The sequence below is a fragment of the Hyaena hyaena genome, unplaced genomic scaffold (genome assembly GCF_003009895.1).
Source record: "Hyaena hyaena isolate Hyena2069 unplaced genomic scaffold, ASM300989v1 scaffold_45, whole genome shotgun sequence".
Classification (NCBI taxonomy): Eukaryota; Metazoa; Chordata; class Mammalia; order Carnivora; family Hyaenidae; genus Hyaena; species Hyaena hyaena.
In genome coordinates this window covers 3,036,389-3,058,334 of record NW_024080677.1, presented here as the reverse complement: position 1 = coordinate 3,058,334, position 21,946 = coordinate 3,036,389, and the positions used below count along the sequence as shown (strand labels likewise).

Below are 21,946 nucleotides of genomic sequence, written 5' to 3'. Positions count from 1 at the left end.
CCGCGTGTGCCTCGCTTGAGGCCTTGAGTGATAAGCTGAAACAGGTCTTTTGACTACAGAGAAACATGACTTAATTCTCCTATTTTTGATACGGTACAATTTACTGGCTTTATTCAGATCCCCTAATGCCAGCTGGCGTCTCCACCCCTACGGGCTAGGAAGCGTTCGAACTTCCCTTCTGGGTCACTAGGGGAACACCGTGCTGAGCTCCCTTGCGCTGGGAGCATCACCCCGTTACCATACAATGCAGGAAGTCAGCAACTCATAAAGAAGATGTTTATCATGACATATTTTTTTCATTCCTTAAGGAATGTTTTTAGCCTATGGCTCTGCCTTGGGTGAAACAATGTCAAATGGTTTAAAGCAAACAGAAACGTGACCCTTTTAGGTTGGCTACTACGTTCTTTACAAAGTCACACACAGGAGCTCCCCATGCCAATTGGGTAGTTGGCCAGCTGGCTGGTTTCTGGCCATTAACAATGGCATGGGAAGGACAGTGAATAAATTGAAAAATAAAATCACGTAATAAATACTGCTTAATATTAAAATCAATGGATGTGAGTGGAAGGTTCCTGTTTCTGAACCGCAAAATGGCAAGCTGACAAGATTAATCATGGGGCTTTCGAGGCTCCCAGCAAAGTCTCTGCACACACCTTGCTTACTGAACTGGTGTATCGAGGAGCTGAAAAGCAAGGGGGGATTAAGAATATGGTATGAAAAGGCTACTTATGCTGCTTGTGTTTGCTATCATATTTTAAAAGGCAAGACATTTCAGAAAGTGAATGAGAGAGCTGGTGCATTTTTGCACTTGCTCCGCTGCGGGTCACTCGCTCACAGTGGCTTGTCGGGATTATTTAAATGCAGGAGCGAGGCTCGGGCTGACAAGCTCCTGCACCGCTGCAGGCTACACTCGTCACACAGCCCCGGAAGGGTTATTACAATCTCGGGTGCCTACAGAGGACAACAAAGGCGCCTTACCCCTTCCCGAAGACACCTCATTAGCACTGTGTACGCAGCCGAGGGAACAGCCCAGCATTCTCTAGGGTGCTTTTTTTTTTCTTCCTAAAATGAAGTGGAAGGAAAGGCAGTGAAGCTAATGGCACAAAAGATATTAACCCGTTCATGAAAAAGGCTGTTTGAAATACACAAACTATCTAAAGCTTCTTAATACCCTACTGAAAGGATCACTACTTGACAATTCTGACCCGGTTAGGGAGACTTTTACTACGCTGTACATACAAGGTGTTTCTCCTCATATTCTATATGATATTCATCAGACCCCTTCATTTGAAGCCAGAAAGAAAAAAGAAAAAAAAGCTCTGAGAAATGATAATATGATCCACTTGGCAGAGAAACCATTCTATTGATAAGTGTAGATGATAATACAGATATTCCTACCTAAAAGGTATTCCATTATTTTAAAGGATTTGAAAGCACAGAACACACAGCTCTGAGGAATATCTCAGGAAAACCCACAAGCACAAGCAAAAGGCAGTATGTTACCTGGTAAGACAGTGCACCCAATAAAAAATAAGCAAATGTGACTAGTGGGTTCGGAGATTTTAATGATATCGGCAATGATTCTCTCACATACGAACCAAATTAGGGTAATAACCACAAAAACCCTACTGTAACTTCTCAAACAAAATCAAATTATAAGTCACATACCACACAGAAAGGTGTGGGAGGGATTAATCTCTTTAAGGCTAAAGAAATTAGGTTCTGTTTAGAGAAAATATCTCTTTAAGACTATCCAAATTTTAGAACCAGTACATTACTGGTCCATATGCTTTTTATACCTATGATGACAATTATGACCCATTAAAAAAACCATATCCTTGCTTCATCACAGGATTGCACACATGGTCAGAAGTTAGACATTATCATCCCCAACTGCTCCAGCTTGAAAATCATTAATTCAGCACCCAATTTAACTCCAAAAAGAACTTTTTACACTTCCAGCTCACTCTACCACAACCTTTCTATAATCTACCACCTACCCTCCCCCACAGCCATTAGATTCCCTGGTCTATCATTTAATCCCTCCTGCCAAAAGCCTGAACACCCCTCCCCCTCCAGTGTGTCCTTTTCCCTTCCCTTGGGAAACCAACTCCCGAGGGAGCCAGTGGCTTATGCCCACCAGGCCTGCGCTCAGGAAGCTGGGCTCCTCAAAGTGTACCCCAGACCACAGAGCCCATGGATGACTTAGATCAGCAAGCCCAAGGGGCTTCATTCTCACTCTGCAGCATCCTGCTCCTCTCTGGCCACTTCCATCTCAAAAAGGATCACTTCATAACTGTGATCCCCCCACCACTGCACCTACTCTTCTCCGCCGCAGAGATCATGAAGTCGTGAGTGAGACAGAGGCTCCCCGCGTTTCTACACTGAGGCCATCTGCTACTTACGCCCAGTGGTTGCAGCAGGACATGCTCCTCCACCCCTTCCACATGGGCTCAGGATCCCATGCCCATCCTGCCTCCTTCAAGGTCATTCCGTCACTGTCTACCTCATACTGCTACATCTTCCAAGTCCTGTCCATTTCCACTACAATAACTTCACTGTCTGCATCTTCCAAACAGGGCTCCTTCGGTCTCCAGTCTGTCCACTCCTTTTCACACCTAATCTCGCTTTACATCGCCGGTCCCAGCTTCCTTACCTCCTGCGGGACCCTCAGCACACCCCAGGATGCCTTCTTCCAACTCCTTTGCTTGAAGTAAAGTAAATAAATATATAAAACAGCTCACGCTGAGTTTCTGGAGACTTTCACGCCACTCTATCCAACAGGCTCTTTTCCATACTTTTTTGTGGACCGTAAGCTACATTCAGCCCTGCTGACTTCCTCTTTCCTGAAACACCCTCTTCTCACACTTAATTTCACTCCTATTTGCTTACTCTCACTTCAGTTCAGAATCTTTCCTTATCATTCTCCAATCCATTCTCCACCTTTAAGCCAGAGTCATCTTCCTGACACTGAAACCGATGACATCATTACCCTTCTTTTAAACCTTCGTGACTTCTCCTTGCTCTCAGGCTTAAGATGAAGACATCCAACTCATCCAGAGTCCTTCCTGAATATGCCCTGGCCAGCCTCTCCAGCCCTGCCTCCTTGCTCACTTCCCTCCTGTCCCATTGGCCTTGGTGCAGGTCATGCATTATAAAAGCACTTACAGAGTACTAGGAATTCTTCTAAACGATGGTCACAGAACCATGAACAGAACTGATAAATTTTCTGTTTCAATACTATTAAAATTTAATACTATTAAACAGTGTTTAGTGGGGAAAGAAGAAGAGGAAGAAGAGAAAGAAGGAAGAGGAAGAGGTGGGTGGGGGAGGAGAAAACAAGACAAGTAAGTCAAGATGGCGGGGACTGCTATACGGAAAACCAGAGCGGGGTACGGAGCTAGAGGAAGAGAGTAGACAGTGTGGCCCTGTCTCATACTCCACAGCGTCTCTCTGGAGGGATCTGAACAGAGAAAACGCAAATATCTCAGGGAGAATCACTGCCGGCAGGACGAACAGTAAGTGCAATGGTGTTGAGGTAGGAGTGTGGCGTGGCGGGTTCAAAGAGCTGTGGGGAGGTCAGCGTGGCGGGAAGAGAAAGGGAGCAGGACGCCAGTGAGGGATGAGGTCACACAGGGACTGGGAAGGCAGCCCCCGGGGCCTACAAGGTCAATGGCAGGGTTTGGCTGTGACAACGAGCGAGAAGTGCTGGAAGTCTCTGAGGAGTCACACCGTAGACCCCTGTGTGTTTCTAACAGGCTCACTGTGGCTAACAGTGTAACAGACACAGAACAAAGCAAGGGGACATCTAATAAGAGTTCTCACAACAGGTCAGGTGAAAGATCATTATCAGCTGGACAAAATAGGAATACCCGGGCTCAAGGTGGGAGGCATCCCTGATAAAAGAAAAAAATACATGAACAATAAATATACTGCTTCACGATGTTGTCGGCCGATTCTACTCTGGACCCTTCTGTCCTCAAGCCTGTGACCTTGTGGTGCTTCCAGAGAGCCAACAGGGCAAGGCTCAGGTCTCTGTGTTGTACACAGTATACACTCTCATGTCAGGTCACTCTTGCTACATCAGCACTGAGAGGAGATTTGAAGGTTCACATCTACTCAGAGGGACAATTCCACAAAAGTCCTCATCTCATGAAAAGTTACGGATTATTTTGGTCCCAGGAACCTAACTTCCTTTTCCAGTTTGCTATCCTAAGTTGAAATCAAATGCCACAGAACCATCCCTTTATTAAAATAGCTTAGTTTATATCCGATTAAAGTGGGTACCAAAGAAGATGATCCTCTGCATCTACTTCTCAAAGCAAATAAAAATAGGATTCTGTGTGATTCCAAAAGATTCTAGAAAATGCAAACTAGCCTGTATGACAGAAAGCCAATCAGGGGTTGCCGGAGAGCAGGGAGAAGGGCAGGAGGGAGGTATTATTACAAAGAGTGTGGAAAAAGGTTTAGAGATGATGGGCATGTTCATTATCTGAACTGTGGTGATGGTTTCACAGGGGTCTGTGTGTGTGTGCGTGTGCACGCATGCGTGTGTGCATGTGTAAACTGATCACATTATAATCTTTAAACATGTACAGTTGACTGCATGCCAATTACATCCCAATTAAGCTGGAGGGGGGTAAATAATAATAATAATAATAGGAACAACAACAACAAAAAGAATTACACTAGACTCTCATCCCGGATCAGATGGCTGTCTAGGTACCTGACCACTTTTCTAATGAAAGCAACTCTTTCTATTCTGACATCCTCACAATGCATCAGAGATATGACAGGAAAACAAAGAATCAAACCAAAAGTTAGATACCTACATGCATGAGGACTAAGCTGAGCACTGTAAGTTTGCTTTTACTCTGTGGCCTGTAAAACTTGGTCATGATCCCAGGCTCATGGGATCGAGCCTCATGTCAGGCTCTGCACTGACCACTGACCATGGAGCCTGCTTGGGATTCTTTCTCTCTTTCCCTCTGCCTCCCTCCCCCACTCATGCTCACTCCCCTCTCTCTCAAAAATAAAAACATTTTAAAAAATACACAAATTCAATACAATTCCAAATATGCATTAGAAGACTCAAAATTATCAAGATAACAGTCCTTCCTTCCCAAATTGATCTGCAAAGTCACCGTAACTTTTTCTTTTTTGTTAATGATTTGCAGAATTGGACAAGCTGATTCCAACACATGATGCTCTGAGGGGCAAAGTCAAAACAACTTGTATAGGATACTAACACCTGTTAGCCAGGATAGGTTAGAACACGTCAAACAGCAATAGAGTTAATCAGAAGGTCTCACCTGGGTGGCTACGAGGTAGATCAGCTCCCCAAGCGTTGGCAAGAGGCACTGTTTTAATTTGCTGTTTCTGAAGTTCTCCCTAATTAATTCAGTTAAGACAGTAATTGCCTGAAAAGGGAAAAAAGGGATATTAGTTCATAAGTATCTATTAGTTCTTTAACCTATATGTAGAAGGCAACACACTCAACAAAATTCACTCTCCATTTTTAAGAACTAGTTTCCAGATTAGTTTCAAAATATGGGCCTTATTCCTGAAGCAGCAGTAACTGCCCCCAGAGAAAGGTAAAAATATATCAGGTGAAAGAAAGGCGCGTACATAGAGCACTTGTCAGTTGCCAAGCGCTTTCACTCTACCACTGATCCTGCGAGGCAACTGGTGTCTGAAGGCAAGAAAGGGAAGACTGAAGAGGGACAGCAGGTCTCCATCCAGTTCACCAGGATCTGGGCACACGGTAGCCAGACCCTGCTACTCTCCAGCACATCCGACTTTAAAACAAGTCTTACATTGCCTTAAACTTTTATTTTTTAGTATAATTTATTGTCAAATTGGCTTCCATACAACACCCAGGGCTCATCCCAACGAGTGCCCTCCTCCATGCCCATCGCCCAGCCTCCCCCTCCCCCCACCAACCATCAGTTTGTTCTCTGTATTTAAGAGTCTCTTATGGTTTGCCTCCCTCTCTCTCTGTCTACAACTATTTTCCCCCCTTCCCTTCCCCCATGGTCTTCTGTTAAGTTTCTCAAGATTCACATATGAGTGAAAACAAATGACATCTGTCCTTCTCTGACTGAGTTATTGCACTTAGCATAATACCCTGCAGCAGTTCCATCCATGTTGCTGCAAATGACCGGATTTTATTCTTTCTCATCACCTTAAACTTTTAAGTGATTCCTCCAAAAATCTCAGAGTAGGAAATATTATACCAAAGTGTCAATATAATCCACTTAAAAATTCAGTATGCTAGTTTATTAAATCTAGTTAATTTCCTAGGCATCATGCTAAGAAAGTTACACTCACTGCCAGAATTCATACACCAGAACACAGGTTAATGAAACTTAACCATAAAGTAGGATGGAGTAGGTTCAGAATGACACATATAGAATGGCCCCATTCTGAAACAAATAAATATAAATAAATATGGAAGCACTGCTGTAAAACAATGTAATTCAGGGGCGTCTGGGTGACTCAGTTGGTTAAGCATAAGACTTCGGCTCAGGTCTGGATCTTGCAGTTTGTGCATTTGAGTCCCTAACCACACTCTGGGCTGACAGCTCAGAGCCTGGAGCCTGAAACCTGCTTCAGATTCTTTGCCTCCCTCTCTCTCTCTGCCCCTCCCCCACTTGTGTGTGGGCACACGCATTTGCTTGCTTGCTCTCTGAAATAATAAATGAATAAACTTTTTTAAAAAGTTTACAACGGTGTAATTCAAAGTGTGGTGCACAGATAAGGCTATTTCTTCCTGTCAAAGAAGATTTAAGTATAGAAACTGAGAGTAAGCATTTAAAAACTTCCAGAGTAGGGGAGCCTGGGTGACTCCATCGGTTAAGGGTACAACTTCAGCTCAGGTCACAAACTCAAGGTCTAGGAGTTCGAGCCCCACGTCAGGCTCTGTGCTGACAGCTCAGAGCCTGGAGCCTGTTTCAGATTCTGTGTTTTTCTCTTTCTCTGCCCTTCCCTCATTCACACTGTATCCCTCTCTCTCTCAAAATTAAATAAACATTAGAAAAATTTTTAATAAAATTTATGTGTAAAGGTAAAATAATTAGAATAGCCAAATCAATTTTAGGAAAAAAAGCACTGAAATTATTCCAACTGATTTCAACACTTACTATATAGATAATGTAACCAAAACTGTGTGGCACTGTCAAAGAGACAGATATATCAATCAACGGAACAGAGAATCCAAACATGGCTCTAGACAAGTATGGCCTACTGATTTCAGAGAAAAGTTCAAAGGCAATCCAATGAAGGAAAGATAGCCTTTTCAACAAATGATGCTGGAATAACAGACTGGCCAAAGGACAAATTAAAGATAAGCCTCAGCCTAAGTCTAACACTTTATACAAAATATTAACTTAAAATGGATCACGGACTTACAGGAAAAACACGAAACTATAAAACTAGGGGAGAAGGAAATGGGATAAAATCTTCAGGGTCTAGGTAAAAAGGCAGACTGGACACCAAAACCACAGGCACTGTATCAAAGAAGATATACAGGTGACAAATAAGCACATGAAAACATGTTCAACATCATGAGCGATTCAGGAAATACAAACTAAAACCACAAGGAGATAACACTACACACCTATCTGACTGGCAAAAAATAAAGACACAGTGCTAATGGAGTACCATTGGCAATAAGAAGGGACAAACTACTGACACATGAAACAACCTGGATGAATCTCCACAGAATTAGGCCAAATTTTAAAAGTCGGTCCCAAAAGGCAACAATAATATGACTGCATTCACGCAACATTCTCAAAATTACACAGGAGTAGAAATGGAGAACAGACTAGGGGTTGCCAGAGATAGGGGTGGGGGTGAGACAAGCAATACAGCAAAGGTGTGTGGTTATTAAACAGCAATATGGGCGATCCTAGGTGATGAAACTCCTCTGTTCCTTAACTCTTTCAAGGTCAGTCTCCTGGCTATAATATCACACCGACATGTTACCAAGATCCTCCAAGATGTTACCATTGTGAAAAACTGGATCAAGTATACACAGTATCTCTGTATTATTTCTTACAACTGCATATGATCCAAAATTATCTCAAAGTAAAAGGCCCAATTCTTTTAAAAAGTCAACCTCATATAAAATTCGAAACCTAGATCCTACTTTGTGCTTCACAAAGTTTGTGGCAGGGATTTACAATATTTCCTCGTTTTCTAATCTACTGACATTTTGTATCAGTAAACGTCACTTGAAATTAAAAACAGTTTAATGCTGCAGATCCTTAAAGAGATAAAACTGTCTGAACTGCCTGCAGCTCAACAGAAATTGCTTTGGAGCTTAGTGTCTTGTAAACAGACACACATCATATAATCCAAGCTAGTAATACCCCAGCAAGCGGACGTCTCACTTGCAAAAGTTATCTTCGGATAGCACTCAACAGTACACAACACAGTACGCTTGTCTGCAATGTTATTTATATAGACTTTCCACTTATTTTAATTTTTTTTAATGTTTGTTTATTTTTGAGAGAGACAGCACAAGCGGAGAATAGGCAGAGAGAGAGGGAGACATAGAACCTGAAATAGGCTCCAGCCTCTCAGCTGTCAGCACAGGGCCCGATGTGTGGCTCAAACCCACGAGCCATGAGATCATGACCTGAGCCGAAGTCAGACACTAAACCAACTAAGCCACCTGGGTGCCTCTCCACTTGTTATCTTTAAAGAAATGCTACTACTAAAAAGCACAACTGTAAGATTAATAAACAAAGATACCACTTAAAGGACAAATAACCAAGGAGAAAAACAAGTTTTGGTTGCCCTAGGTACAATGACATCTGAAAATGCCAATACCAAGCAGAACAAAAGGTTAAAAATAGATTTGTTTGGTTCTTCTTTGAACTCAAAAATAGGAATAATACAAAGATACTGTTCTTATGCATGTTTTCCCGTATTCTGTAAACATTCACCTGGCCTTCTAACACTGAAACTAAGAGCTAAAAAACAGGATATCCAAGCATTATGCTAGTATTGTGGGCCACTTTTTGAAAAACCTAAGTAAAGGAAAATGAGGGGATGGGAGAGGTCTTATTTCTAACATCACTGTGCTTTGAGGCATATCTACACCATCACTAATGGAGATAATCCTTCTGTAACTTCAGGCATGATTGGTCGAATGGCCACTACAAATAATCATCTGATTGTCCTATTTCCTAAACTGCTTTGAAATCCAAACCCATTTTATAACAACTCTGACGAGGTGGAATGAGGCCTCTTTTGGCTTTATCTGAAGTCATCAGATTGAATTAAGTGGTTAAATGTGCATCAATCTCACCTAGCACAGACTGAGTCTCTCAGGTCAGAGGCAAAAAGACAGGAAGATGATGAATTAAGGAATTAAGAAGAATACCAAAGTTCGGAAGTGCTGCAGTTATAAAACTAATATTCTGACACTTGCACAGATATAATTTGCTTGCTCTTGACCCTCGATATAGTTCTTAAAGGTCCATGTTCACAGGTATACAATTAACAGCTACAAATAGAAACTAACTAAACTCCAGATCCAGAAAGTAGCTGGCATTTCCTAATTAGTCAGTGTTTTTACCCCAAAGGGACATTTTTTAAACCCTACCTAACTACTCCCAATAGGAGATATAGCAGGAGTCATCATAACAGCTCTAACATAATCTTTTAAATTAGATATTGTTCAGTATTCTCCCCTAACCTCTGAAATAAGAGGTATTCCACAATCTCAAGTGAACAGAGAATTCCAACTGACAGCACTCTGCTCAGGCTTTTTCCTTCTTAGAACTCCACTTTCAATGTCCCAAACATAGCTAGGGCACATAAAATAAGAACACTGTAAGCCTCACAGTCCTTTTCTAAATTTGATTTGTACTGAATCTTAAATTCCTTTGGATCTTGCATTTCTGATTACGCCCTCACAAGTAAAGTCACACCTGTGGACTTGAAACTTCAAACCTTGTTTTCACAAGTTCTGATTAAGAAGTGAGGCAGGGGTGCCTGGGTGGCTCAGTCGGTTGAACATCCAACTTCAGCTCAGGTCATGATCTCACAGTTCATGAGTTTGAGACCCACATCGGGCTCTGTGCTGACAGCTAGCTCAGGGCCTAGAGACTGTTTCAGATTCTGTGTCTCCCTCTCTCTCTGACCCTCCCCCCCCTCTCTAAAATAAACAAATTTAAAAAAAGGTGAGACAGAGAGAAGGAAGTCTTGACATAAAGAAAGGCCAATGATGCAGAAGATGGTAAGCTTGTTTGATGGGAACAGAATTCTATAATGTGTTTAATAACCAAAACTGTTATTGCAACGAAGCAGTGTTGCCTGCAAGAAACTTTCTTGGTGACATCCTGACATCAAAGTTTTAACCCTATCTCTGCAGACATAACCTTTAATTATCTGAGTATCGGTTGGGTAACTGCATTCAAACTGGCACCTAACTCCTGAAATCAGATAATGGGGAACTGCAAGTAAGGACTGCTAACTTGCCACTTCCCTGTTGAGGCCTAAATATAAACAAACAACCTATAATTGGTGGAACCCTTCTCTTAAACTGTTGGGGCTCCTGGGTGGCTCAGTCTGTTGGGCATCCAACACTTGATTTCAGCTGAGGTCACGATCTCATGTTTGTGGGTTCCAGCCCCACACTGGGCTCTGTGCTGGCAGTGCGAAGAAAGCCTGTTTAGGATTCTCCATCTCCCTCTTCCTCTGCCTCTTCCCCACTCGCTCGTGCAAGTGCTCTCACTCTCTCTCTTTCTCTCTCTCAAAAATAAATAAACATTAAAAAAAAAAAGGTAAACTATCAGGAAAAGCAAATAAAACACATTAAGTAGATTTCTTATACAGTCTTTTACAGTCATATAGAAAGTCTGGAAGCACTAGGAATACAAACTTTATTAACTTCATAGGTTGTTGTTTTGTTTTTAAATTAGGTGTCAACAATTTTCAACTGCAAAAGAAACTGGTCACCTCTCAGTCACCAGTCATCCAGTCCCTCCTTCCTAAGACTCCTTGAACTCTTTTGGGGGTAAATACCTTTCCTGTACTGGGCTTAGTTTGTGGGATGACAAAACAGGCATTCTGCCCCCAAAATACGGAATCTGAAAGGGTCCCAGAGTCCCTTCAGAAAGCTCCTTCCTCCCACAGTGCAGGGCAGTCAACAGACAGCCGTGATCTAAACTCAGCCAGCGGGGCTCTTGCTTAGAAATATGAACCTTGGGGCGCCTGGGGGGCTCAGTTGGTTAAGTGTCCAACGTCAGCTCAGGTCTAGATCTCACGGTTTGTGAGCTCAGGCCCTACACTGGGCTCTTCACTGACAGCACAGAGCCTTCTTCAGATCCTCTGCCTCCCTCTCTCTGCCCCTCCCCCGCTAATGCTCATGGGAAGGGAGGGGGGAGGGAAGGTAAGGGAGTGAGGGAAGGAGGAAGGGAGGAAGGGAGGAAGGAAGGAAGAACAAAAGAAGGAAATGTGGAGTGACACAAGGTAATGGAACTGCTTAACTTCATTCACTCATTCTGGCAGCAGCCCCAAGAAAGACTCCAAGAAAGTCCTGCTCCAGAGGCCTCCCAGAGCTGCCAGTCCTCACTGCTCCAAAGCTTCTCTCGGAGCCCTGACCTTGCTCATCCCCCAATAAATAGCCCTTATGCTCAAGTTAAGCAGATTGAACCTGGGAAAGTGGTAAACAGTACCAGTGCCAACCAGTTCCCCTCCCTTCCTGGACACACACAGATTTCCCAGCCTCCTGAAAGTGGAAATGATGCACATATACCCATGCGCAATTCTCCAGCCTCTCTTTACCATACCTGGAAACTTGAAAGCAGGGCACTGGGTGGAGAAGCCATACAGGACGGCAGCAGCCTGGGATGCTGACATCAGCTGCCCTCGGAGCCACCTGGGCCTGCACACCGAAGGTGAGCCTGAGATGTCCATGGTTATAGTCCTCACGACATAAACTAGCCAGTCATGAGACTGAGCCCTCACTCAATTCGAGACCATTCTAGTTATATACAGAAATAAAGGAGTTTTCATACTTTAAATAATCACTAATAAAACACTCAGGAAACCATTGCACATACGTCTGAGGATGAAAGAAGATCATTTGTATGGCAGCTAAAATCTGCCACCAACATTTATGTCATGGCTCTGTCACCACGATTGGAAAGCAGCAACCACCAGAAAAGCAGTATATTAAAAGTATCGGGATAAATCTTGCTATGCATATTAAGTTAAGAAATTAGATGTCAGACTGCAATAAATCTGTGATAAATCTGTAGTGTGAAACCTGAGTCACCATTAAAACTCTTTTGTCCATTCTGACAGGTGGTAGACAAAATATCCTGAATATTCCTCCCACTGAAAATAACAGAAAGTGCTAGATAAAATCTTTTTAAATATCTTTATAAAATGCATAGTTGAACTGGCAAGAAATGAAGGAAACCTCAAAGACCAAAAGTAGAAAGAGAAGAGGAAAACAGAGAAATAAGTAAACACGCAAGATACTTTAACCCTGGCAGCATGTGCTGAATCTTGGTGACCTTGAAACAACCTTCTGAAATGGAACAAGAGACAAACCTTAGGGCCTGCCCATAGTGTGGCATCAAATATAGGAGACCATTTACTTTCAGCTGAAACCCCAAGGATGTATGAATAAAAAGTGAGCCAGCCTACAAGAGAGTGCAGTAAGGAATCTTGAGACCTTGGTACTTGTCTTGAACCAGTGGGGGGCAGGGAGGAAATCTTCCCTGAGAATTGACCCAGGTCTGAAAAGCAGGCCTGCAGGTACCATTCACACTGCCTCTCACTTGGAGGACTAGACTTTCAAGCACCTGGGAGTTTGCCAGGCTGACCAGCGGCGACTTGGCCTTAACAATTGTCTACAGTTAATGAGGACAAAATGCTAGGATTCCCCCAGACTTAGAGCAGCGGTCCTCAATTTTATTGTGTTTCAGAATCACTGAAGAATTTGTAAAAAAAACACAGTGCTGGGCTCCACCCCCAGAGATTCTCATTCAGTGGGCTGGGGCGGGGCGGGGGTGGGGGCTGAGAATCTGTATGTCTAACAAGTTGCCCAGTGATGCTGAAGGTCTAGGACAACACTGAAATCACTACCTTGCCTGCATACTAGAATCATTTGTAGAACTTTAAAAACTATAGATACCTGCATCTAACCCCAGAGATTCTGGTTAAGTCGGCCCAGGGCATGGCCTGCACGTCAGAATTACCGAGAACAGAGTCTAAAAGCTCAGGGAACTGAGAATGTTGGTGTGGTTCTACAAAATGCAATCCGCCCAGCCCCTCCTCCCAAACCACCCCTCTCAGGTGGGCCTGAGGAACAAGCCTCAGTGAGAGGGACACCAGCATCTCTGAGGAGCTATGAGGTGTCTCTCCTTAACAGGCCAGAGGGGACAGTGGGGCACACCGACAGTAGGACTGGGTTCTCTGGTCATGAAGGGAATGATGGGACCCAGCAAGAGTAGAAGGTCAATGCAGCACTTAACTGGAGGCGCAAGCGCCATAGTGAGTCACATGCCATCCGTGATCAGAGTTTTCTGACCTCCTAGAGTTGAAGACAAGGACAGCCTCTCATCCAGACCCAAGCCCAAGCTGCTTCATAGACCCAATGCTCCTCCATTAAGCTGACGCTCCCTCCAAAGAGACCCTACAAAATGGCCACAGAGTGAATACTGTGGATGTAGCCTGCCACCCTCCATCCCCAGACTGTTCTCAGACATGTACCACGGGACCAAGCACTAGGGAAAGGGAAACAGCCAGACCCTCTGAAGTGATTAGATACTGGCTCTGAACTCGGGCCCATCTCTGGAGGCCGAAGAAACCACTGTACCATGGTAGTCAGATCAAGAAAGAGCTTGTCAAGGCCACGTGCCACATGGGGTCTCACTAAATCCATCTCACATCTGCCCAGTGGGCCCATGGACCTATCCTCAGTTACTGTCCTAGGCCTTGAACTTACTATCAGAAAACAGACACTCAGCAACTAGGAGGATTCCCACCGTGGATCCCCAAGCGGTGGACTGAGGACTATTCAGAGAACGAAGAGACAAAGTGGAAGCTCTTGGAACTACAACCCCTTCCCTGCCTGCCCACCCAGTGACAATAAACCAAAACCAGGTCATATTCAACCAGGTCAATGATTAGGAATCAATGGCACCAAAGACTTGAGAGGTGCAGCGATGGGGATTTCTGCCACGTCCCCGTTTAACTTGCCTGTCAGGCCAGCACGGAAGCCACGAGGGTTACAGAGCAGGACACAGATTACTGCCAATTTAATCAGCTGCTGATGCCTATTAGAGCTGCAGTTCAGACGTGCTATCTTTACTGAAGCAAATACACATAGCTTCTGGCACTTGTTATGCTTTCTTTTCCATCCTAATCAGTAAATAAAATCAGAAGCAGTTCCTACTTACCAAATTACTCCTATATCAAGTCTCCAGCTCTGTCATAATATAGTCCGGAGGGACCCCCATCACCTTGATAACCTGCAGGATGTCATACTGCTTCATTATACTGGTGACACGCTAACTGGACCTGGTAAGCAGCTCCCTAATTTGTATGCCAGAGGGTAGGATATAAATCATGCAAAAGCTCTTGGTCTGTGACACTGGTGAAGTCCCTAGGAACCCAGCAGTCTTGGGCATGTGATAATATTCCTTCTAAATTAAGAGAGGGGGGCCTGGGTGGCTTAGCCAGTTAAGCTCCCGATTCTTGATTTCAGCTCAGGTCATGATCTCATGGTTCATGAGATCAAGCCCCGCATCAGGCTCTGTGCTGAAATCAGGGAACGTGCTTGAGGTTCTCTCTCTCCCTCTCACTCTGCTTCCCCACCCCTCCACCACCAAAGATAAATAAATTTTAAAAAGTACTAATGAAGTAAAGAGAAGTTGCTGCACCTTGTATTGCCCTCCTAGATAAGGAGGTTCAATAATGCGGGAGTCTGTTTTGATTTCATAGGCTCCAACCTACTTTACTGATCATTGATAAGACTGCCAGTTTTGAGAGGAAACCAAGGAAGGGTTCTGCAGCAGGTCCAAGCTGAAGTGCAAGCTTCTCTGCCAGCCGGGTCTTAAGAGTCAGCAGACTTAATGCTGTTGTAGCTGACGGTGGCCAACAGCGATGCCATACAAAGCCTATGTCACACGGTAGCAGCCGAATCACAGCACAGACCTCAAGGATTTGGGGATAAGGCCTGGTCCTGCCCTCTGTCAACAACCCTCCTCCTTTGAAAAGCAGCTCCTGGCTTGCTGGGGGACCAGGAACAATACAGGACCTGCCCGGCCCACCATCAACTGGAGGCTACCCATGACATTGGTGGCATGCAGTTATCATTTTATTTTTAAATTGAAACGGTAACAATGGGCTCAAGCCAAGCAGATTCACTCACTCCATATGCAGGTGACTCAGACTCCCATGATTATCTGCTCCCACTGCTCAGATGCCTCTCCTTTCCTCGACCTATACTCCCGATTTCCTAGAAAGTTCTAGATTTCGTCCCTCTCAGGAGAAAAAAGCATCAACCTGGTTTGCATATGGATCTGCATGGTATGTCTGCATCAGCAGGAAGTGGATGGCCACTTCCCTGCAACCCCATTCAATCTGGTCCACACAGACAATGGTGAAAGGAAATGCTCCAAGTAGGCAAAACTGTGGGTGGTACTTCTCTAAACAGAGAGAGATGGACTAAGGGATGGATCTTTACCAACTCAGAGGCAGTAGCTAACAGCAGGGTCAAAAACCTAAAAAGAGGGGTGCCCGGGTGGCTCCGTTGGTTAAGTGTCCAACTGCAGCTCAGGTCATGAGTTCACAGCTCGTGGGTTCGAGCCCCAGGTCGGGCTCTGTGCTGACGGCTAGCTCAGAGCCTGATGCCTATCCTCAGATTCTGTATCTTCCTCTCTCTCTGACCCTCCCCTGCTCAACGTTTTCTCTATCTCTCTCAAAAATAAATAAAAAATGTTTAAAAAACCTAAAAAGAACAAAATTATATTGCACCGCCCATCCCCCCCAAAAAAACTTGAAGTGTGGGGAGAGAGGTATATAGATGGAGGCCTCTTGAATGGAAACAGAGTGTAAATACGTTCAAAACCCACCCTATAAATGCCCACCAGAGGGAATCAACAGTCAGGTGGGAAAGCAGAATCACCCATGGATGCCAGTCAACATTCTTTACCGGTTACCCTGGTACTTGCTCAATGAACCCGCGCACAAACAAAACAGCATGGAGGCCAGGCTGGAGGCTAAGTGTGGTCCCAAGAACATGGAATTCTGCTCACCAAGGATGCCTTGGCGACTGCCACGGCTAAGCTCCCGACCTGCCATGGACAATGACCAACACGGAGTCTTGATGGAACTCTGTTCCCCAGAGGACCCAGGCGGTGGCGCAGCGGCAGGCTGATTACACTGGAACTCTCCGATCGCGAAGCGAACAACATTTTGTCCTCACCTATTCCAGGCATGGACTAACCATCCCTGTTCCTAAACTTGAGACATCTCTGACATCCATGGTACTGCCCCCTTTCAATCAGTCTCCCCATGCAACTCCTAAATGATGTTCCAGAAATGGCATCCTCCCCACCTCCTTCTCTTTGGACCAAGAAGTAAGAGCAACTCCACTATTACTAACCCTGGATAACTGCACTCTCCCCTTTGTAAATGAACCATGAAATAATTATCCCAATTTGAGTGTGCCATGTGTTGGGAACCATGAATGATCTAATTCCCTTTGAAAGCCTCACTTTCCAGTTTTTTCCATAGTGGTTTCTGAAACCAATTAACATTGGAAGTGACAGTGCCCCTGACCCCCCCGCCCATGGCTGCCTTCATCCTTTCCTTCTTGAAAAATCATACCAACATTCATACACTTAGATGGACCAATGAGTAGGTTGTCTGGTTTCATTTTGAGTAATGACCTTTGAAGCCTTCACAAACTATTGATTTTATAATTTTGGGTTCATTTTATACAAATTAAAATTTTAAAATAAGGAAGTGTTGGAACTGCCAGGGACAGTGGATTCATATGTCCTCTTGGCATCTGAAAATTAGCCCCTGAATTCCACTTCCTGGCTACTCACTGAGCAACAATGGTCACCAATGGCAACTGTGAGACAGTGGCTAAGACAGGGTGGTACAAAGTTAAGACACTGGCAGTCTGCAAAGACCTCAATCTAGAACCTCCCTTCAACGATGAAGAAAGCCATGCTGTTCTAACAAGGTACGGCAGCCACGACTCTCAGCAGCTCTCCTGGAGAGAAACACACACCCCTGCATTTCCACCCTTCTCCACCTCCCTCTGGCAACCTCAGCTGGACCTGACTGACAGGGAGGGAGAAGCCATTCCAGGCAGAAAAAAACAAAGTCAGAAATATATTCCAGACACTGCCACACTGTCCTGCTAGGCCCTTTCTTCTGTGTGTGATGAAGGAGGTACTCGGGGGGGGGGGGGGGGGGGGGGGGGGGGGGGGGGCGCGGGTATAATATACATACAGATCTTTATCAAGGGCTGAATGACATTTTTATTTGGGATCAGCAGAACACAACTACGCCAGCTACACATATGTTTTCTAGAGAAAATAAGTTAGGGGTGCCTGGATGGCTCAGTCGGTTAAGCATTGGTGACTCTTGATTTTGGCTCAGGTCATGATCTCACAGTTCGTGGGTTCAAGCCCCACATCAGGGTCTGCACTGACAGCGCAGAGCCTGCTTGGGAATCTTGCTCACTCTCTCTGCCTTCTCCCACTTGTGTTTTCTCTCTCTCTCTCTCTCTAACTAAACACAAATTTTTAAAGAAACAAAGTTATCATTGTACTGCATTGAGTCTTTTAGGGCCTGGAATATTTAAAAGTTATGGCACAAAGAACATAACCTCAATGCTGTAGTTTTTGAGCTTGCTATCTATAACTACTATTATTTACTTGTTACAATGTTCTTAATAGTCCTCCCACCAACACTCCTCAAATAGTGGAAATACAAAGGCAGCTCATTTTAAATTGCAGTTTCCTGCCTCAGGGATCAACTCTGATTAGTTTTGTTTTGTGCAATTCTCTCCATCACCAATTCTCTTTCCAGGTTTCTTTCATCTAATAGAAAATTAAATGTGATGCTCTGCTAGGTTCTCAAGGATTACTAAATTGTATCACATTCAAATATATAAACCTCACAACTGCTGCTCAAAAAATTTCATAACAAAGGTATGTGCATAGCCCAGGTAAAATGAGCATAAAAATAAGAGCAGAAAACACAGAAGCTAAAAATTATTCTACAAGATGTCAGGTAAGAAATTAAATCAATTCTACCATTATAAGAAATTAGGAAACATGCCTTTTATGAATCCTGATGTGAGACGTTTAATTTGTATGCAAAAGTGATTCAAAAATGGCAATTCCCCCAAATGATATGTACTTCATCATGGCTTAATACAACAAATCCACAATGTTTCACTTTATTCTACACAAAGACCTGACTACTATTCAACTGTTACTTTATCATTTAAAAAAAAAAAAAAAAAAAAGGGTCTCTCATGCTATACAAAAAAAAGTAACAGAAAAACAAGTTTGTTTAGCAGGAGGTACAAGGGCAGATTCACTGAAACTAACAATGTGGGGGAATATAATTGGTAACAGTCTCAGCTCAGGGCTATAAACAAGCCAGAAATGGTTTCGCAGAATCTGATGTAAAAGATGACATCTCTCAGCCCCTCAACACAAAAACCCCTGAGGAGACTTATACCAATCCTGTAGTGGGGTACAAAGCACTTTGGGGCAATATGTAATAACTACAAAAGGGGAGAGGGATAGAAACCCAACAAGGTAGAAATCATTTTTTCAGGAAAGCATCTAGTGCCATTTTTACAAATTGCTATCAACTAGAAGATCCTGCTCAAATGTAGGTTTCCGAAAGAAAAGTATTACCAGAAACATGGCTAATTTTTGAGAAGTTCTTCCCACAGGCTACATTTTAGCAAGTGCTTTGTCTTGAGTTGGGACACATGCTGGCAGGCACATGACACTGTTGTTAACGGAGTCCTGATGAGGACTCAAATTTAAATAGCCCCTTTCCAAAGAAGAGAGAAATCATGGTCTCTGAGATTCTGGTTGAAAATCTAGGTCTATGCTTCCTGTTGTCCTGTCAAGCAGCAAAGGGAATAATGAGGCTAACTCAAAGTGTATTTGGAGGTCAGATGAGGCTGATGTCCTTCTCACTCCTGATAACATTCCCAAACCTTCCATCGTACCAAAGGACCCATGATTCAGTCTCGCATCGTCATAGTACACTAGCCTCCTTGATACCCTTGACTACTGACTCCCTGTGCCCTCCTCTTCTCCACTGAGGACACTGGCTCCTTGCTCCTCACCTTACTCCCACCTGTACTCCTGTCCACACCTTCATCAAAGTGGACATCCACACCCAGCACCCTGACCAACAGTTCCTTGGGCTCATCACTCAGCAGCTTGGCCTGTTCCTCCATCGCAACTCAGCTGCTCACCCCACAGTCACATGCTGGACCCTTCGTGTACCTCTAGTACTTCTCAAATCCAAACGCTCTCTAATCTCCACTCACATCTTTTTAAGATCCTTTTTGAAAGTCCTTCCACAATAATTGTTAAAACTCAATGATACCATCCGGGCCAATGAGTACACTCACTTCTCACTACCTTGCTTTCCTACATGGACTGGATCTTGGGGCATAAAACTCAAAACCATAGGGCCTTATGTGAAAGGGCTTGGAAGTGGCCTCTCTCCCTCCAATGGACTCAACCAGTCCTGTGATTGAAACCCAACTGTCTTCTGGAAAGCATCATACAATGAGACAGATTGGTTTCTTTCACCTTAAGTTCTTCACCACAAGCTTGGTCTATGGAACCCTATTTTCTTTTCCTAGTGAGCTAGCTTTCCCACTCAGGGAGAGGACAGCTTCATAGCTTCTCTACTTCAAATATACTGGTCACTCATCCCCCTCTTTCTGATGCTGACCTTGACATACTCCATTGTCAAGAAGCCAGTAGATGAAGATCCTGCATCTTCCCACCACCTAATCATACCCTCTTCCCCTCTCCACCTACCCTGATTAGTCCTTTCTTCCTTATTATAGTGGATACAGGGCCCCTTCTGACCTCAGGCCAATCATCCCTCCTACTCAGTCATTCCCTCCTACCCATTCGAAGGATTATATATTTTCAGCTAGCCCCTCACTAGCCTTTCTCTTCAATGCCTCCCTCTGGAGTCAGTCTCTTCTACGGGCATTTAAATGTGCTTCTCACATCAGAGCCAAACTTCTTTATCTAGATACATATCTACCACTTGCTCACCTCTGGTTTTCTACACAATCATTCCCAACTATTATGTGCTTCTTACTGCACATAAACTGCTCTTACAAAAGGTCACCAATAACCCTCATCTTGCCAAGTCCAAGAGAAATGTCTGTTTTCAACTTAACCTACAGCTGAGAAGCAATAAAAAGGGTGAGCATTTTCTCATTGGCACGTGGCTGTCCCTTCCCCTCTACTAAAGCAATGGTCCTGAGCTTCTTTCTACTTCACCACTGCTCCTTCGCAGGCTCCAGTAGGACTTCCTCTCTTTTAATACCCTTTGCCCCCTATAAAGCTCTGCGAGGACAGGGACAACATCTTTTTTGTCTACCGTTCTGTTTTCAGTACCTATTCCATTACTTGGCCCAAAGAAAGTGCTCATTAAATATCTGATGATGAGAGACCAAAAAATACATAAGTAAACCTTGATCCATACCTAATATCCCATACAAAATTAACTCCAAATAAATCAGAGGCCCAAACATAAAATCCCAAACTTAAGCTTCCCTCTTAGCACAGCCAGCAGCATGTCAGTCTCATAAAATCTCAAACTGCAAAAGTTTACGAAGAAACACAAGAGAAACGTTTTGTGATCTCGGGATAGACAAAACTTTTTTAGATCCGATATGAAAAGCATGATCCGTAAAAGCAGAAAGCTGATACTTAATCAAAATTAACTTCTGGATACCAATATAAAGAGAACAAAACGACAAAGCATGGAGTGGGAAAAAATACTGAAGATATAAAGCACTCACTGATACAGATATTTAGATGTACAAACAGAGAGCTAAATAGTGAGGGGTGGTATATGGATGGATGCTAGGAAGACAGATAACTCAGTAATAGGTGGCTCAGTGATATGAAAACAACTTTAAGGAACTTTGGAGATTATGATTTCCCCAAAATGAGTTGCTCTATACCCAGCCTCATCTCCTTCAACCACATGCTTGCCAACTGCAAAGTGTCTTGGATCATTGCTAGTTATACCTACGTGATGAAACCTCTACCATCCTGTGTCCTTCACGCTAATGTTGCCTGTCTTGTACTTTCTCATGAAGCTAAATAAACTTGATGTTGAATGACAATCAATGTAAATATAAATATACTTTAATGAATATACCATTACATATGTATATACTACCATACATAGAGCGACTGAATTCAGCAGAAGTCATCTAATCTCAGAGCTATTTTGGTAGAAATGTTTTCCATAACGAATTAACAGACACAGGGCCTCCAAACTTTTCTTTCTGATTAGGGCAATCCCAGAAAGTTGTGTCATTCAGGCAACTTGCACATTTCAGGTAAACCACAAGTATGTAGGCCTGAAGTTATCCCTTAGTACCTTTTGATGGATGCTGGATTTATACTGCTCTGTCCCTTTTAGTCCTGATACTGGTAACTTTTCTCTATTTTTTAATCAATCTAGCTAGATTTCAATCATTTTAAGGTACTGAAGTATGAACTTCAGTTTTACTGATTTTTATCTATTACTACTTAACCTGATTCATTGATTTCGGCTCTTATTTTTATTATACCTTGATTTTAATTGCATTGGTTTTAATTTGCTCTCCTCTTTCTAGCTCCTCATATTGGAACTTAAAACAGTTACTTTCTAATATAGTGGT

The 21,946-nt window shown here is 43.5% G+C and overlaps 1 protein-coding gene across 4 annotated transcripts in view; it reads right to left on the bottom strand.

Moving 5' to 3' along the window:
- The window catches only part of ULK4 (unc-51 like kinase 4), a 567,394-nt gene that overhangs the window by 478,961 nt on the left and 66,487 nt on the right, over nt 1-21,946 (bottom strand). For 2 of the 4 annotated variants that reach the window (XM_039230385.1, XM_039230387.1), the window contains exons 18-20: nt 5,313-5,420; nt 4,192-4,194; nt 979-1,062 (exon numbers count right to left, since the gene is read on the bottom strand). In XM_039230385.1, coding sequence (XP_039086316.1) covers nt 979-1,062; nt 4,192-4,194; nt 5,313-5,420 — 195 coding nt within the window. The remainder of the gene's footprint in view (nt 1-978; nt 1,063-4,191; nt 4,195-5,312; nt 5,421-21,946) is intronic. The other 2 variants (XM_039230386.1, XM_039230388.1) reach the window with 2 other exon arrangements.